The following is a 13,389-nucleotide window of genomic DNA, read 5'->3' on the forward strand; positions in this document are numbered from 1 at the left end:
AGAGGCTGCCGCCAAGCACCTTGTGAGTTTCAGAGAATTGCTGCTTCTTCTCGCTCAACTCAGCCAAGTGTCAAGATCCCGTGGTAAGCTCCGCTCCTATAATGTGGGGATACAGTAACACGGAGACCCTCTCTGACTGTGAAATGCTATCTGCATTCTCTGCATTCTTACTGAGCTTGATCAACAGTGAAACACAGGCGCTTCTAAAGCTGGGGTTAGAGAAGACAGAGCTGGATTTTCCGCTGCTTTAGAAGCCGATGGGCTTCCAGACCGTGAGTTATGGCTTGAGATCATCTCTCACAGGTGCTGAAAGAGTCACAATGGTCCCTTACATGCAACTCCCACAAATGGAGCTAAACGGCAGCTCAATAAATACACTCAGTTGGTTGAAAGCTGTTGCTTTTTGAAAGTGAAGTGCCGCAGAAGCATTTGACTGCTCCCCGAATATTTTCACGGAGTGCTTTCAAGTGATTCAGCTTAAAAAAGAGAGAAATAATTTTAAAACTTTTCTAAAAATTAGTTTTAATATTTTGAATAAATATTTCTTAAGTTATTTATGCAATCAAAAGTATTTTACAGAAAAAAATGGGTTCAAACAGAATCAAAATCACACTAATAAAACTTTATTTTTTTATTTGAATTATCATCATCTGTGTTTGGCTTCTTGGTAACCGGAGGTATGCGTCTCTCTAATTGAGATGGAAAAATTGTTCCTCTAGCTGCTCCTCTGTTGTTCATGTGATAGGTTGTTTTGTCTATGTGTGTGAGAGCGCATAGAGGAGTGTGCGAGCGTTTGGATCCCTCCTCCCCGGCGCTCTGCCGGCCCCTTGGTTGCTTTAAGTCCTGCCCCTCGGAGCCAGCCAACAGCAGCTGTTCCATATTCATCAAGCCCTTGAGTCTTAAAGAGCCCTATCCCGAGCATGGAAAGAGTCATTCCTCTCGCTCGCACTCTCATGCTCTCTCCATCTTAGCGCTCATCCCGCTGCTCCCTGCGCTTCTCCGTCTCTCACCCCTTTTTACCTCTCCGTCTATCTGTCCCTCCTCCCTTCACTCTTTCCTGGCTCTCCCTCTCTTCCTCACTTAGACAAACACTCTTTCTCTGTCTCTCTTCCACTCATATATACACAAACACACACACACACAACACACATGCGCACACACTCAATCCATCAGTCCGACATACCTGTGCAGGCTGGGGGGGAGTGTTGCTGGAGGGGCTTTTCGGCAGCGTTGTCTCTGAGGGTGCTGTGCCATCATTTGGGGAAGAAGCGGGTCTCAGTTGTTTTCTCTTTTCTCTTCTTCTCATTCCTGGAATGCTAAAACTGGACTGATGGACATTTCAGAACTTTGTCTTCCAGACCCTCTCAGCTATCATAACCAGTAGGTGCAGCTTGTTTCTCTTTCCTTCTTTCACTTTTCTTTTCTTTTCTTTTTGGTGTTGTGGTGCAGATGATGTCTTAACCGTTTTCCTCATTTGAACTCTTTGCTTTTTGTTTAACAAGTCTTGCAAACTTTTCTCCTGTCATCACTGAACCATTTTTTTTTCTCGTCTTCTCATTCCACGGAAGTATGGACTCAAAAGTTGACCCTTTTGTGTCCACAGTTTGAAGGTTTTAGTTCATGACAGTGGAGAAACAGGACAGGTGCAGCTGTGTGAATTGTGTTAGTATGTGTGCATCACGCGTGCTCCCCTTTATGAATATTATTCAGAGCATGGCTGATCGATTTACCTCGCACTTCTGCAAAGTGTGTATTTTTTTCCCCCCTAAGGAATGTGTGGTACCTGTCCAGTTGGGTTATGAGCTTGTTTGCTGATGGCTTGATGTCAGAGCCCACCGCCCAGCCAGAATGAGAATTATAGTGCGAGAAGATGAGATTAACTCAAATCCGTGGAATTGGGAAGGATAAATTACACGCTGTAATATATATATATTTGTATCCAGGGGAAAGACGGATGAAAAGACCTTGTAACCTCAGAGCCGGGAGGTCTGTTTTCAGGCGAGCCGCTGTCTCAGCTCGTGGCCGCTGGCGCATCCTGAACTTACAGTTCCTCTGTGGTGAAAAACAGAAAAGTCTCACATTTTAATTCTTCAGTAATTTAATTTGTAAATGTTTTTTTAAATAAATTTATAGCAGTGTTTTGTGCACAATTTAGTTTAAAAGAAGCAGCAGAAAAGGATCAACTTTCAAATTAGGATTTTCTTTTAAAATTATTTCTAATATTCTTTAATCTTTTATCATTTTCATCAAGTTTTTTGGCAACATATAAAGCCGATTTATAGAAAATTAAAGCCACTAAAGTTGTTAAAAGGTTCAAAAAGATTGTAAAGTCTGTAAATTCTAAAGGAGACATCGTCAATGAGAATATGTAAAGAACAAGTTTGAAGTCGAAATGTTTAATTTTATCTAAAATTTTATTTGAAATCTTGTGTCTCAAATGTTTTTTTTTTTTAATTTGTATTTATTTATTTATTTATTTTAAGCAATCAGGTTTTTGTCAGTAGTTATTAGAACAGTGTTCACACTGGGAAACCCTCTCAGAAAACAAGCTGCACTGCCTCTATTTGCACATTTAAATAAATGTGTGCTAGCCAAATATTCTGCAAAAACAACAAAGGAAAATACATTGACTAAGAATATGCAAAAATATATGCTTATTCTTTATTTCTCTTAAAGCCCAAAAACTAAAATAACAACAAACAACCAAAAAAAAACTTGTTAACAAAAAACTTTCTTTGTTTGTTTTTAGGTTTTTTATTTTGTATTAACTCATTTTGAACTGATTATTATTATTTTATGAAATACACCTCTGCAGTACTCTGCACTATAGAACTATTTCAGAATTTTCATAAATAAAGTGATTATTGTTTCTTATAAAAAATATATATACATGATAAAATAAATGTTTTCAGCATAAGAAAAATAACTAAACTCGACTTAATGAAATTTCTTTCAACTTTTTAGGTATTTTATGTGAAATTATACCTTCTGCTACCCCACTTTTCAGACATTTAACGACACTTCAAATTCAAAGTTATGTATTTCAAAATAAAGTACATAAATCCATAAAATAACATTATTTACTAATATTATTTTATACTCTTTAAATTCAATGTGTTTAATTTTGTTTTTGCAGGTTTTTCTAGTTTTGTGTAAAGTAGTGATGTCTGCAATAAATACATATTAACTCTTTAAATGAGAAAGAATTAAAAAACTTTATCATACACTTTTTTTAAAGTGTCTTTATTTGAGGCAAAATATTGCTGAATTTCTATTAATTTAAAATGATACTATCGCTTGGAAAAAAAATCCTCCATTATTTCAGTTATGCGTCTATTATTCAATATTTGTGAGACTGCAGCTTTTTTGTTCGTTTTTGAGGCTTTCTTTTTGGCTCATTTCAAACTGGCTTTTACAACTCATTGCAGAGAGGAGAAAAAAGACGAAGCTTGTAGGGTGAGGACTTGTGGAATGTGTGTTTTCTTTGTAACTGTTACAAATTATTGTGCAATACCAGTAGGATAGCTTCATTTTGCGGTTGAATTTGTTTGCAAACTAGATGTCACTTTTAATTTTTTTTCTAGCCCCAGATAAATATTGTTTAATTCAAGTTGTCAACAAATGTTTTTTTACTTGAACTATAATTTAAAACATTATTTTATTAATTGTGCCAACAGAAAAATGTGTCCGTCTCATAATAAATCTCGCATTATAATCATTGTTCAGAGTGCACAGAGGTTAGCTACGGTTGGGAATTTTTCAGTGAAGACTGAGACATCTTCAAGATTTTGAGCGACAGTGAATGGAGACGTGTCTTCTCTAATTTCTAAATGTTCTATCAACACTCCTGCTTTCCTTAAGCCCTGGCAGAGCCAGTGCAATAAACTAACAAGGCTATCCAGTTTCCTTTCATGAAATAAGAGCTTTTTTAATGTATTTTTAGAGAGGCAGAAAGAAGTTAGCACACAGTGATGAATTAGATTTCAATTTATTTGACTTCATTCCCAGCTCGCTGCATTAGAGCCTGCAAACAGCCATCTCCAGCAGTCCGTCCACTTGATTCTTATTAGGTTTCAAAAACCAAGGCGAGGGAATTGCATTAGTGTATCTTAAGTTAAAAGCTCTTTGCTCTTTGACCAAGTGTTTCATTGTTATTGGGTTAATCACATTTTTGCTGTCTTCATGGAGATGCTATCAGAGGCTAGAGGCAGTGATGGGTAACCAAAGCAGCCCCGCACAGACACTATCCAGATGGGATCAGCTTACGGTAATTTGGTTTCAGAATACATTACCAGAAGAAGATCCTGGCTGAGGATGGCCACACTGCTGTGAGCCAGGAGCTGGTGGCCTGTGGAGCTCCACCGTGCAGCCCTGCCAGCCCACCTGTCCCACTCCCACCATTTTTAACTCCCAGAGCTTTTAGAAGGTGTTGGAATGTGTGTCTTTAAAACAAAAAAAAGCTATTGTCTGTTACGGGATTCTAAATACTTCTTCCTTGTATCAACAGGGCTTTGTTGTCCAATTCATTAGAGAGATTCCTGACTCCAATGGCTACGCTGGAGCCGTCACATTTCTGGTATATAGTTTGATTACTCTTGTTGTGAATGTGTCGCTCAGCTCAGGCTGAGCTGTGGGAGCAGTGTTTTTGTCAGTCTGTGGTTCTTTAAAACGTCTGTAGCTGTAGAGGTCGGCAGGTTCATGAAGGGTAGCCTGACACTTTGTCTGGCTTTTAAGGAGCCACTTCATCTCCGGCTTTATTTTCCCGATCATATAGACTTTTCTTTCTCATCTGTAGCTCTCCATTTTTTTGCATCCACAACAGATACCACGTCGATATGTTTTGCATTTATTATTGATCAGTATAGGAGGACCTCTGTGTCGTGGTAACGTGCTGTTTGTTGAGATCTGGCCTCTGCGTATCTAGATGATTGCTCGCCACGTCTCTTTTGGCTCCTTCGCGACATCCACCTGCATCAAAATCAGCAGCAATCACCACACGCGCACCTCCTGATTTCTCATCCTCGGTAACCTTGGGCACCTCCGCTGCAGTGTGAGAATCTGTTTAAAAATAACCAGGTCCATTAGTCTAGAAGGATAATGCTAGCAGATGTGGGCTCTCATGCCCTTGTGGCAGCAGAGAGCTATCACTGACACGGTGCGTCAGCACTTCTTTCCTGTTGCTTCAGTGCTGAAGGGCTCCTCTTCATTCACTCACACGCATGTACTCAGGTGTTCATATGCATGTGAACAACAGAATATCAACACACCGGAAAAAAAAAATAAGAGGAAATCAGTTACCCATAAATGACAAAGAAAAGTAAAGTTTGCAGAGTTTGAGGCATTCCCCTCATACAACAATCTGTGACTCTGAGGCCAATTCCAGCTCCAATAATTCACAATTGATTAGAAAATGTGATGCAAGGTGGGTAACTATATGGGTGTTTATCAGTGAAGGCTATTGGTATTGAGCGGTCAGTTGTTTGAAGGTTATGTTTCAGAGCAGTAATTGAAATGCAAAATAACATTAGGATCGATGGTTAGCTTTGTTTATTTATGAAATCAATATTGAAACCATCCGTCACAGTAGCGGCTCTGATTCTCAATGACAGCTTCACCAGGTCTTGTGCGCGCGGCCTGGCCGAGCCTCGCAGCCATCACAGCTTTTAGAGCGTGGACCCTGTTCGCCGCCACTCTTTGGGAAATCTGAGTTCAAACGTTTCAGGCTCATGGTCTCATTTCGTAGCTGGAAAGAGCATCAATTGTTGGTAAAAGTTTTATTTGGAAGGGGGATTTTAATTTCCCCTTTTTCCTCTATCGTTCACAGTTTTAATGTTTCCCTTTTGTCTCATTACAGATGTTAAATTCCTCCCCTTCCCTGCAGGATGTTCAGTGAATCCAGTATAAAAATGAAACCGAAAATTAAATTCCAATTCAATCAGGTTATCGGGCTGGGTTCTGACTCTCTTGTAGTACAATAATTTAATCTGATAACTGACAAATTGCTAAGAATAAGAGTGTGTGCTCACCTGCCTCGAGATCATCCCGCCGCGTGTTTATGTGTGCGGTTGGCTGCCGGTCACAAAACATGTTCACATTAAACTGCCTTCTTATGAGACCACCCAGCACTAAGTGGAATCAAATGGTCGCACTGAGTGACTGGCTGTTGAACCTGCGACACGAGACGCTCCGAATGCGACACCACACGTTTAGATTGCACCCCTCTCCTCACCTCCCCGCCGCTGCCACCACCTCCTCTCTCCAAGGAAACACATTAATTCAGGAAATATCCCAGAAGTTTAATTATTCCTGAATGGTGTGGTGGTGGACACCAGCGTATAAATCAGTTAGGCCCACCCGCCTTTTTATTACCAGCACTATTTATGGAGAATGTGTGGCAGCTGGTGGAGATGAGCCTGTAAAAGGCTAGAGGCTATTGCTATGACGGTGTCGGCTGCTGTGGCGTGTGACAGTCATAACAATGGAGTATTTGAGGAACATCACTCAGTGGGGAAGTTGTTATAGTTTTTTCCTCCTTTGAACATTTGAGACGACTTAAGTTGCAGCTCCACCTGAGTGAAAATGTTATATCATCCTTTTTAATCGTACCTGGAAGAGATTATGGTGCACTCCTGTGAGCCTCTGCAAACATTGACACTCCCCATTGTGTTTCAATCGGGACAAACCTGCACATCTGAGCTTGCTAATGTTGTATTTCTTGTACTTTTGTTTGTTTTTATTTGGCTTTTATGAAGATAATTTATATGTAAAGCAGGATTGGTTGTTTGTTTTAGGCAAGAAGACCCCTCCCATCACCTAAACAAGGATGGCCTATCAGATAAAGATTAATGAAGTAATTTCATGCATGGATCTATGTCTCTGTTCCCTCATACGAACAGTCACTGTGTCTAAAGCGGTGATTTACATTGAGGTGTGTTAAAGAGCTGTAATAATATTTCTCCCACAAATAATAACCAAAAATATGCTCCAACTTCTGTTTCTTTTATTTTTTACGGATTTTTTTTGTGTTTTATTTTGTAAAAAATAGTCTTTTTTTGCGTAAGCAACGCCTCCAGTGCGTGGAAGGTATGCCACCTGACACTTTCGATGATTGCCCACAACTCACTTGGGGATAAGCAATGCAGTATCTCTGTACTTTAATTTTTAATTCATCACAGGATCTGTCTTACTCAATTGGAAACTCTACTTTTATCTGTGACGTTTTGCAGCTTAAAAAAACAAAAGATTAATTTCATGTTTTTTATTTTTTATTTTTGCCTCCTGAATATTTAACCTGAAGTGGGGCAATTTTTTAATATTTTTAATGAGTCAACCAGCAAAGTTTTCTCAGCGTTTCAGGAGAGCGTGTTGTGATATTGACGTCAGTGTATCGGTAACACACAATATCAGGTTGTGTCTGATGCTATTCATCGCAGCAGTTTTCTCGTGACAAGCTTTAGAGAGAACTATCTGTTTCAAGTCTTTTTTTCTTTCCGTCGCCCGACTAATTATTTTTGTAGTTATCATGAGCCATTGTACTTTCATGTTGTTAAATTATACCGTGACTGTGACACAAAACGAAAGTAATGAAAACTAATCTTTTCTAATGAAAAGGCAGAATTAGAAATTTGATCCCAAATGTAGGCTGAAATTATTCCTGAACTTTTTTTTTCACATGTTCCATGATGAGCTGCCTAATTCTGCAGAGAGTTTTTTTTTTTTTTGTCCCTGCTGGGTCTGCATAGAAGATTGTTAACCCTTTGCTCTCCACACTTAAACACCAAGGGATTCTCTCCCACATCCTCCATTGACAGTCGCTCTATCATGTGCCAGTTGCTTCCGTCAACATCCTGAAATCAGCCCCCCTTTAGAAGAACCAGATCTGCCCACTGCGGCCCAGACGGTTTACGTCAGACGAGCAACAGCGCCCGTATCACAAAAGGCCCATTCTTTCCTGCCAGCAGCATCTCCTGAACAGGAAGGAGCGGGAGGAGGGGGATCAATAGATGTGATCTGCTTCTTGGCCAGCTCTATCTGGTGATGCTGCCGGAGCATGGGGGCTCATGTTGTCGTAGTGGAGTGAGCTCATGGTTTTATAAAGACTACAGTGACATCGCTGTGAAGCAGCTAAATATAATCCTCCGCCACAGACTGAAAAAACTTAATTACCTAGGCTTGGGGCAGCTTGGTCCCCCCCTTGCCTACCCACTATTGATTTGGTCCTCGCTCCCAATTGGCACCATAAACACTTTTATTCCTCGTCTCTTTTCACTCATTTCCTCACCTACCTTCTTGCTTACTTCCTACTTCTTCTTGTCGTAATATCTTCTATTTTTTTTGGAGGATATGCCCCTAAAAGAAACAATTTTCTCTTAAATGTTAAATTAAAAACCTCAAGCTGCTTTCTTCCGACTAGTCGCACAAATATTTAAGAATATCCTAAATTAAAGGGGCTCCCCCTTATAGAATAGAATCCGTCCCTCAGGAGTGCCAGGTTTGCCTGAAACCAAACCATAGTGGTCAACCAATCCTCACACCCCCACACACACAACAACACCACTGGTGCTCTATTTGTGCCACAAATACACAAGTTCTTGCACATTCTCCCAAAAGTCTTTGGCAGCTCATTCCCTTGATATTTTTTTAACAGTCAGATATTTTGATATTTCCCTCTCTTCCTCACCCTTTCCTTCCATCCTTTCACGTCTCCCATGTGGTTGTGCCACACAAACTTCTATACACATTTCTATGACTTTGGCGGGGCAGATTTTGGTCTCAGCTCTCCCCAAATGAGTGTGAGTCAGAGCGTTAAAAAGCGCCAAAGGGCCCTGCAGGAGAGGTCAGCGTGGCAGCTGCTTGTGGGTCTGGCTGCAGTGGGGAGGCTGAGAGGAGGTCTGTCAGGAGCTAATTGAGTTCGTCCTACTAGCGCGAACTCTGGGGCCGGTGGCTTATCAGGCCACATCGCCTGAGGCCCTCAAGACAGAGCTGCCCCTACTGGGGCATCTGATATCACCATCACCCTGCCTTCAGATGTCAACCCCCACCATCAACCCTTTCTCCTCACTTACACAGCCTTATCAAGTAGCAGGGATGTGACACTTTGGGATGAGGTGAGCAAATGTTGTTGTTATTTTTTTCCCGCCTCAGGATTTTACACCCCGTTTTGGTCTTAAGGTTTGATTGAGTCATGCTGAGAACAATGTCAGTCTCGTCCTGAAGTGGCCGTGCAGGTCTCAGCAGAGACACTTAACCGGGCCCAATTAAATTGTGAATGTTCTGCGATTTTTACTACGATGTTCAGATTCACGGGAGCTCGCGGCTCCTCTCTGGGAAGTCAAAGGAAAAGCGAGCGTGAGACGAGCCGCCGGATCGTTAGGCCGGCTAATCCTGATCACAGCAGCACCAGTGGAATGATATTAGGGATCTGAAATGCTGTTAGGAGGGCCAGGTGGAATCAGATTAAAACCAAACTGCGCAGTGTGCAATTGCGGGCCCATAACTTACTACTCAGCATGAATTTTGATCGGTACAAAGGGAACAAAAGAAGGAGGAACAGAGAAAGGGTGAGATACTGTGTCTTAGAAGAGTGCTGTTCCTTTGGGCAGCCAGGCAGCAGAATTTGAAAAAGCTCTTACCTTGAGGAAGGAAGGAAGAACTATAGATTTTACAGCATCAAGTCTCAGATATTTCAGCAAATCTTTTCCTGTCGTCTCTGTCTGGGTAGCACATAAGGTAATTAGTACCTGCCCCACATACTAAATTATTTATTGAGACTATTGCTGCAGTCAAACTATTTAATGCTCATAATTCATTTTCCCCTTGCAATTGTATTTATAGATTTAAATTGGACCTGTCCCACTAGAGATTACAAATATTTATAGGAATTTTTCAGACTATTTGATTAATACACCAGGTTTAGGCAGTTAGTATTCACTCAGTATCATTAATCAGTGTATGCGTGCTTGTTAAAAACATAGGCATAGTGGCGGTTTAATGTGTCATAGCCGAATGAGTTAAGGAGATTCTGGCCAGCACATTTATTATAAATGACCACATTGAGCTGGAGGGGAAACAGTTAAGACACTTATGCAATTATGCTAAGTGTCACCCTGAGGATGGCCTTTGAACCGAGGTTAAGCTTACCCAGAATTTTTGAAATAAAAGCCAAATGGAGCCATCTTGCGCCCCTACGTTTTAATATATAGCCTTTAATAAGCCGAGTGCAGGTGCCCTATCGCGCAGGTGCCCATATCCATTTGAAACATAGAGCATAAGGCAGATGAACACAGAGCCGCACATTAATTTATAGGGATGCAATCTGCATATATTATCTAGAACAGCAAATTCTATTTTAGACAGGGATAAGAAAGATTTCCCTTTTCTGTTTCTGCACGAACATTAGGAGTAAATCTTAGCACTGTGTTAAATACATTCCTTAAATGGAGAGTAACTAAAAAAGACAGCTATAAATTGGATTTTGTTGCACGGAATAGATTGTACATTCTCCACTGAAGGTTGGAGGATGAATTCCAAGAGGGCTCAGGCGCGAGGGCTTATTCCACAAGGTCAATGGTTTTAACACGGGGCATATTTTTATTATTTATTTTATCAGTTAACCTTTTTGTGAATTTCCAGTAGTGTTAGGCACCTGGAGCTCCAATGAATATACATGACAGCAGGGAGGGAAACCCAGGAATGAGATTTAATTTGACATACTGACCCCCATCTCCATGGACCCAGGAAGCCAGGGTGAGAAAATAAGGTTGACCCACTGACCCCTGGTCCTCAACCCCTCCGTCACCCATCCTCACAATTAAATCAGCCTTGAGAGAGTAAGAAGCAGCCTCAACAACCAATAGGGAACACGGCAGTGGTTCTTGGTAATCCTGTAGAGCTCTGATTTTGTCCAAAAATAACACTTTTTTAGACACAAAAAAGACTTTGTGTATTATTATGGTGCAATATATTAATGGCATTGAAGCACACCTTGGGGCTGTTTGGCTGTCACTTTCTAGGAACCCTGTATCAAAATTTGCATAAGCCATGCGCAGCTCAATTTTGCTAATGCAGGCATGTGTAAGTGACCTTTCACCCTTTTCATTGTGCCTAATGCAAAAGGCTGTTTGTGTATGTTGTGTAGGACCCCGCCTTGACCCTCAGAGGTTGCTTTGTCTATCCCGGATATATTGAGTAATGCACCGTCGGCACACATAAACGTGTTGAGTCCAAGCGGAGCTTCTTCCTGTTGTTCACTCTCTGCAATTTCAAGTTAAAGGTTATAACACAAAACAGTTATATGGACCTGGAAGGCTTCAGAGTGCACTTTGTGGCCACCGCCAAAAGGCTGCACACGTTACGGCATTAGATTACATGTACTCCAAAATACAGTTATTAGGCAGACAGTGAAAAAGTCAATACCTTGCCATCATGTTTCCTTTTGGTTGACTGCTGACTCGAGGGGACAAGCCAAGGTCCACTGTGCTCTCTAAACTATTGAGATGCTCTCCTTGTTGATCTGCTCTTTGTGTGTGAGAGTTAGGTTATAGTGCCCTTTCTTTTTATTCCTTTCTATCTCTAATTGGCCTGTACTCTTTTCTGTCTTTCTGTTTGCATTGTGTTGTGAAAGTGCGCGCTCATGTGCAGATATGTGTGTTGTACTTGTGCGTAGTTTACCTCAAGCATCTGGCATGAGGCTAATCAAGCATTTGAGATACTCCCACTGATTTTGAGTAATGCAGACATGATGACTAATAACCGCAGTGATGAAAAATATGTACAGTATATGGTGGATGAACATTATATTTCTTCCATTGTTTTCTGAATTGTTTTTAAAAAAAAATTTTTTACTGCAAAGTGCTTAATTTTGTAATAGTTTTGTTGTCGAAATGATGAACTGTAACTTTGGAGCGTATAGTTTTTTACATATATTTCTATTATAATGAACTATTTTATGCTAACCGTCTTCACCTTGTTCTCTTGTCTTCCTGTCAACCCTCAACCGATCTCACGTCCAGGCTGCTGAACAGAATGGCTGCTGATGAACGGCATCTGCCCTCCAGCTGTGGGTCCTACATCAAGACAGAGCCATCCAGTCCGTCTTCGGTCATCGACACCGTCAGCCACCACAGCCCCAGTGGCAACTCGGATGCCAGCGGAGGCTATGTCAGCACCATGAACAGCCACTCCAACGGCCTGGACTCTCCGCCCATGTTCACCCCCAGCGGGCTCGGCGCCGCCACCTGCCGCAAGCGCTATGATGACTGCTCCAGCACCATCATGGAGGACTCATCCATAAAGTGCGAATATATGTTGAACTCCCTCCCCAAGAGGCTGTGCCTGGTCTGTGGAGATATAGCCTCGGGGTATCACTATGGGGTGGCCTCTTGTGAGGCCTGCAAAGCCTTTTTTAAAAGGACAATACAAGGTATTTTTCTCCTTTTTACCCCTCCCCTAACAAGTTTAAGTTTACTTTTTGCAAAAATACACTCCATCTGTGACACTTTTAGTCACCTCTAATCATAGAAATTCATCTATAAAGGCAAAGAAAATCCCTAAGATAAATAAATTGTAAAAAAAAGTAACTGCCACGCCATCAAATAAACTAGGATGCATACATTTGTCAAATGTTTAAAGAGCTATACATTCAGAAAAATACTTGTAGGAAGTTTAGCAGAACAGCAAAACCTCTGACGTTGCGCTAAAAGCCACTGAGATTATGATGGCATCCTCTCAATCACAGTTTGAAAGTGGGCTAAGTTGAATCCTTTGTGTTCTCCGCCCTGTTTTTTTTTGTTTGTGTGTGCCTGGGGACTAGTGTGGCTATCAGTAGAGCATAATGTATTGTAGTTTCTCATTAGAGAGGCAATGAAAGCCCCTCCCGCAGTGAAGCCGCGTGTTCTTCTCTAGATTAATCAGAGGGATGAAGATATTGTTTAATAAAATTCTGCAGAATCGGCACAGATGACTACCAAGCAGTGACATAAACGCAGAAAATCAAGAAGAATAAAGTTGGATAAAAATGCAGCAGTGTCAGTATTTTCATCAGCAGGAATTGTGGGAAGAGGACGATGTCTGTCTTGATGCTAGGTGTTGATTTTGGACTTTACAGCCCTATCAACTTTAGACAGTCTATGTACCTTTTGCAGGCAAACAAAAGCATTAGGCCAAATCCTCCTGTTTACCCATGCTGCCATCAGCAATCCTGTCTATTGACAAAAGATGAACATTTTTCTCTCAAGTAACATAGCTTGGCTTTTGTCCCCTCTGTAAAAGTACACTGACGGAAACACAATGGAACAGAAAAGAGGCATTGAGAAAGAAAGAGACATCTTAAGTGGAGCAACGGCCCAAACAATTAAGAGCGAGGTACATGGAGAAAAAAACTGAAAGCTC

The 13,389-nt window shown here is 41.1% G+C and overlaps 1 protein-coding gene across 6 annotated transcripts in view; it reads left to right on the top strand.

Annotated features, from left to right (window-relative positions):
* The window catches only part of esrrb (estrogen-related receptor beta), a 40,142-nt gene that overhangs the window by 1,687 nt on the left and 25,066 nt on the right, over positions 1 to 13,389 (top strand). The window contains exons 1-3 of one of the 6 annotated variants that reach the window (XM_024274785.2): positions 448 to 1,380; positions 4,508 to 4,576; positions 12,012 to 12,421. In XM_024274785.2, the coding sequence (XP_024130553.1) occupies positions 1,331 to 1,380; positions 4,508 to 4,576; positions 12,012 to 12,421 (529 nt within the window). In that variant the 5' untranslated portion in view covers positions 448 to 1,330. Of the gene's footprint in view, positions 1 to 446; positions 1,381 to 3,430; positions 4,427 to 4,507; positions 4,577 to 12,011; positions 12,422 to 13,389 lie in introns of those variants that run through there. The other 5 variants (XM_024274794.2, XM_036209955.1, XM_024274808.2 and 2 more) reach the window with 5 other exon arrangements.

Source organism: Oryzias melastigma, linkage group LG22, assembly GCF_002922805.2.
Source record: "Oryzias melastigma strain HK-1 linkage group LG22, ASM292280v2, whole genome shotgun sequence".
Lineage (NCBI taxonomy): Eukaryota > Metazoa > Chordata > Actinopteri > Beloniformes > Adrianichthyidae > Oryzias > Oryzias melastigma.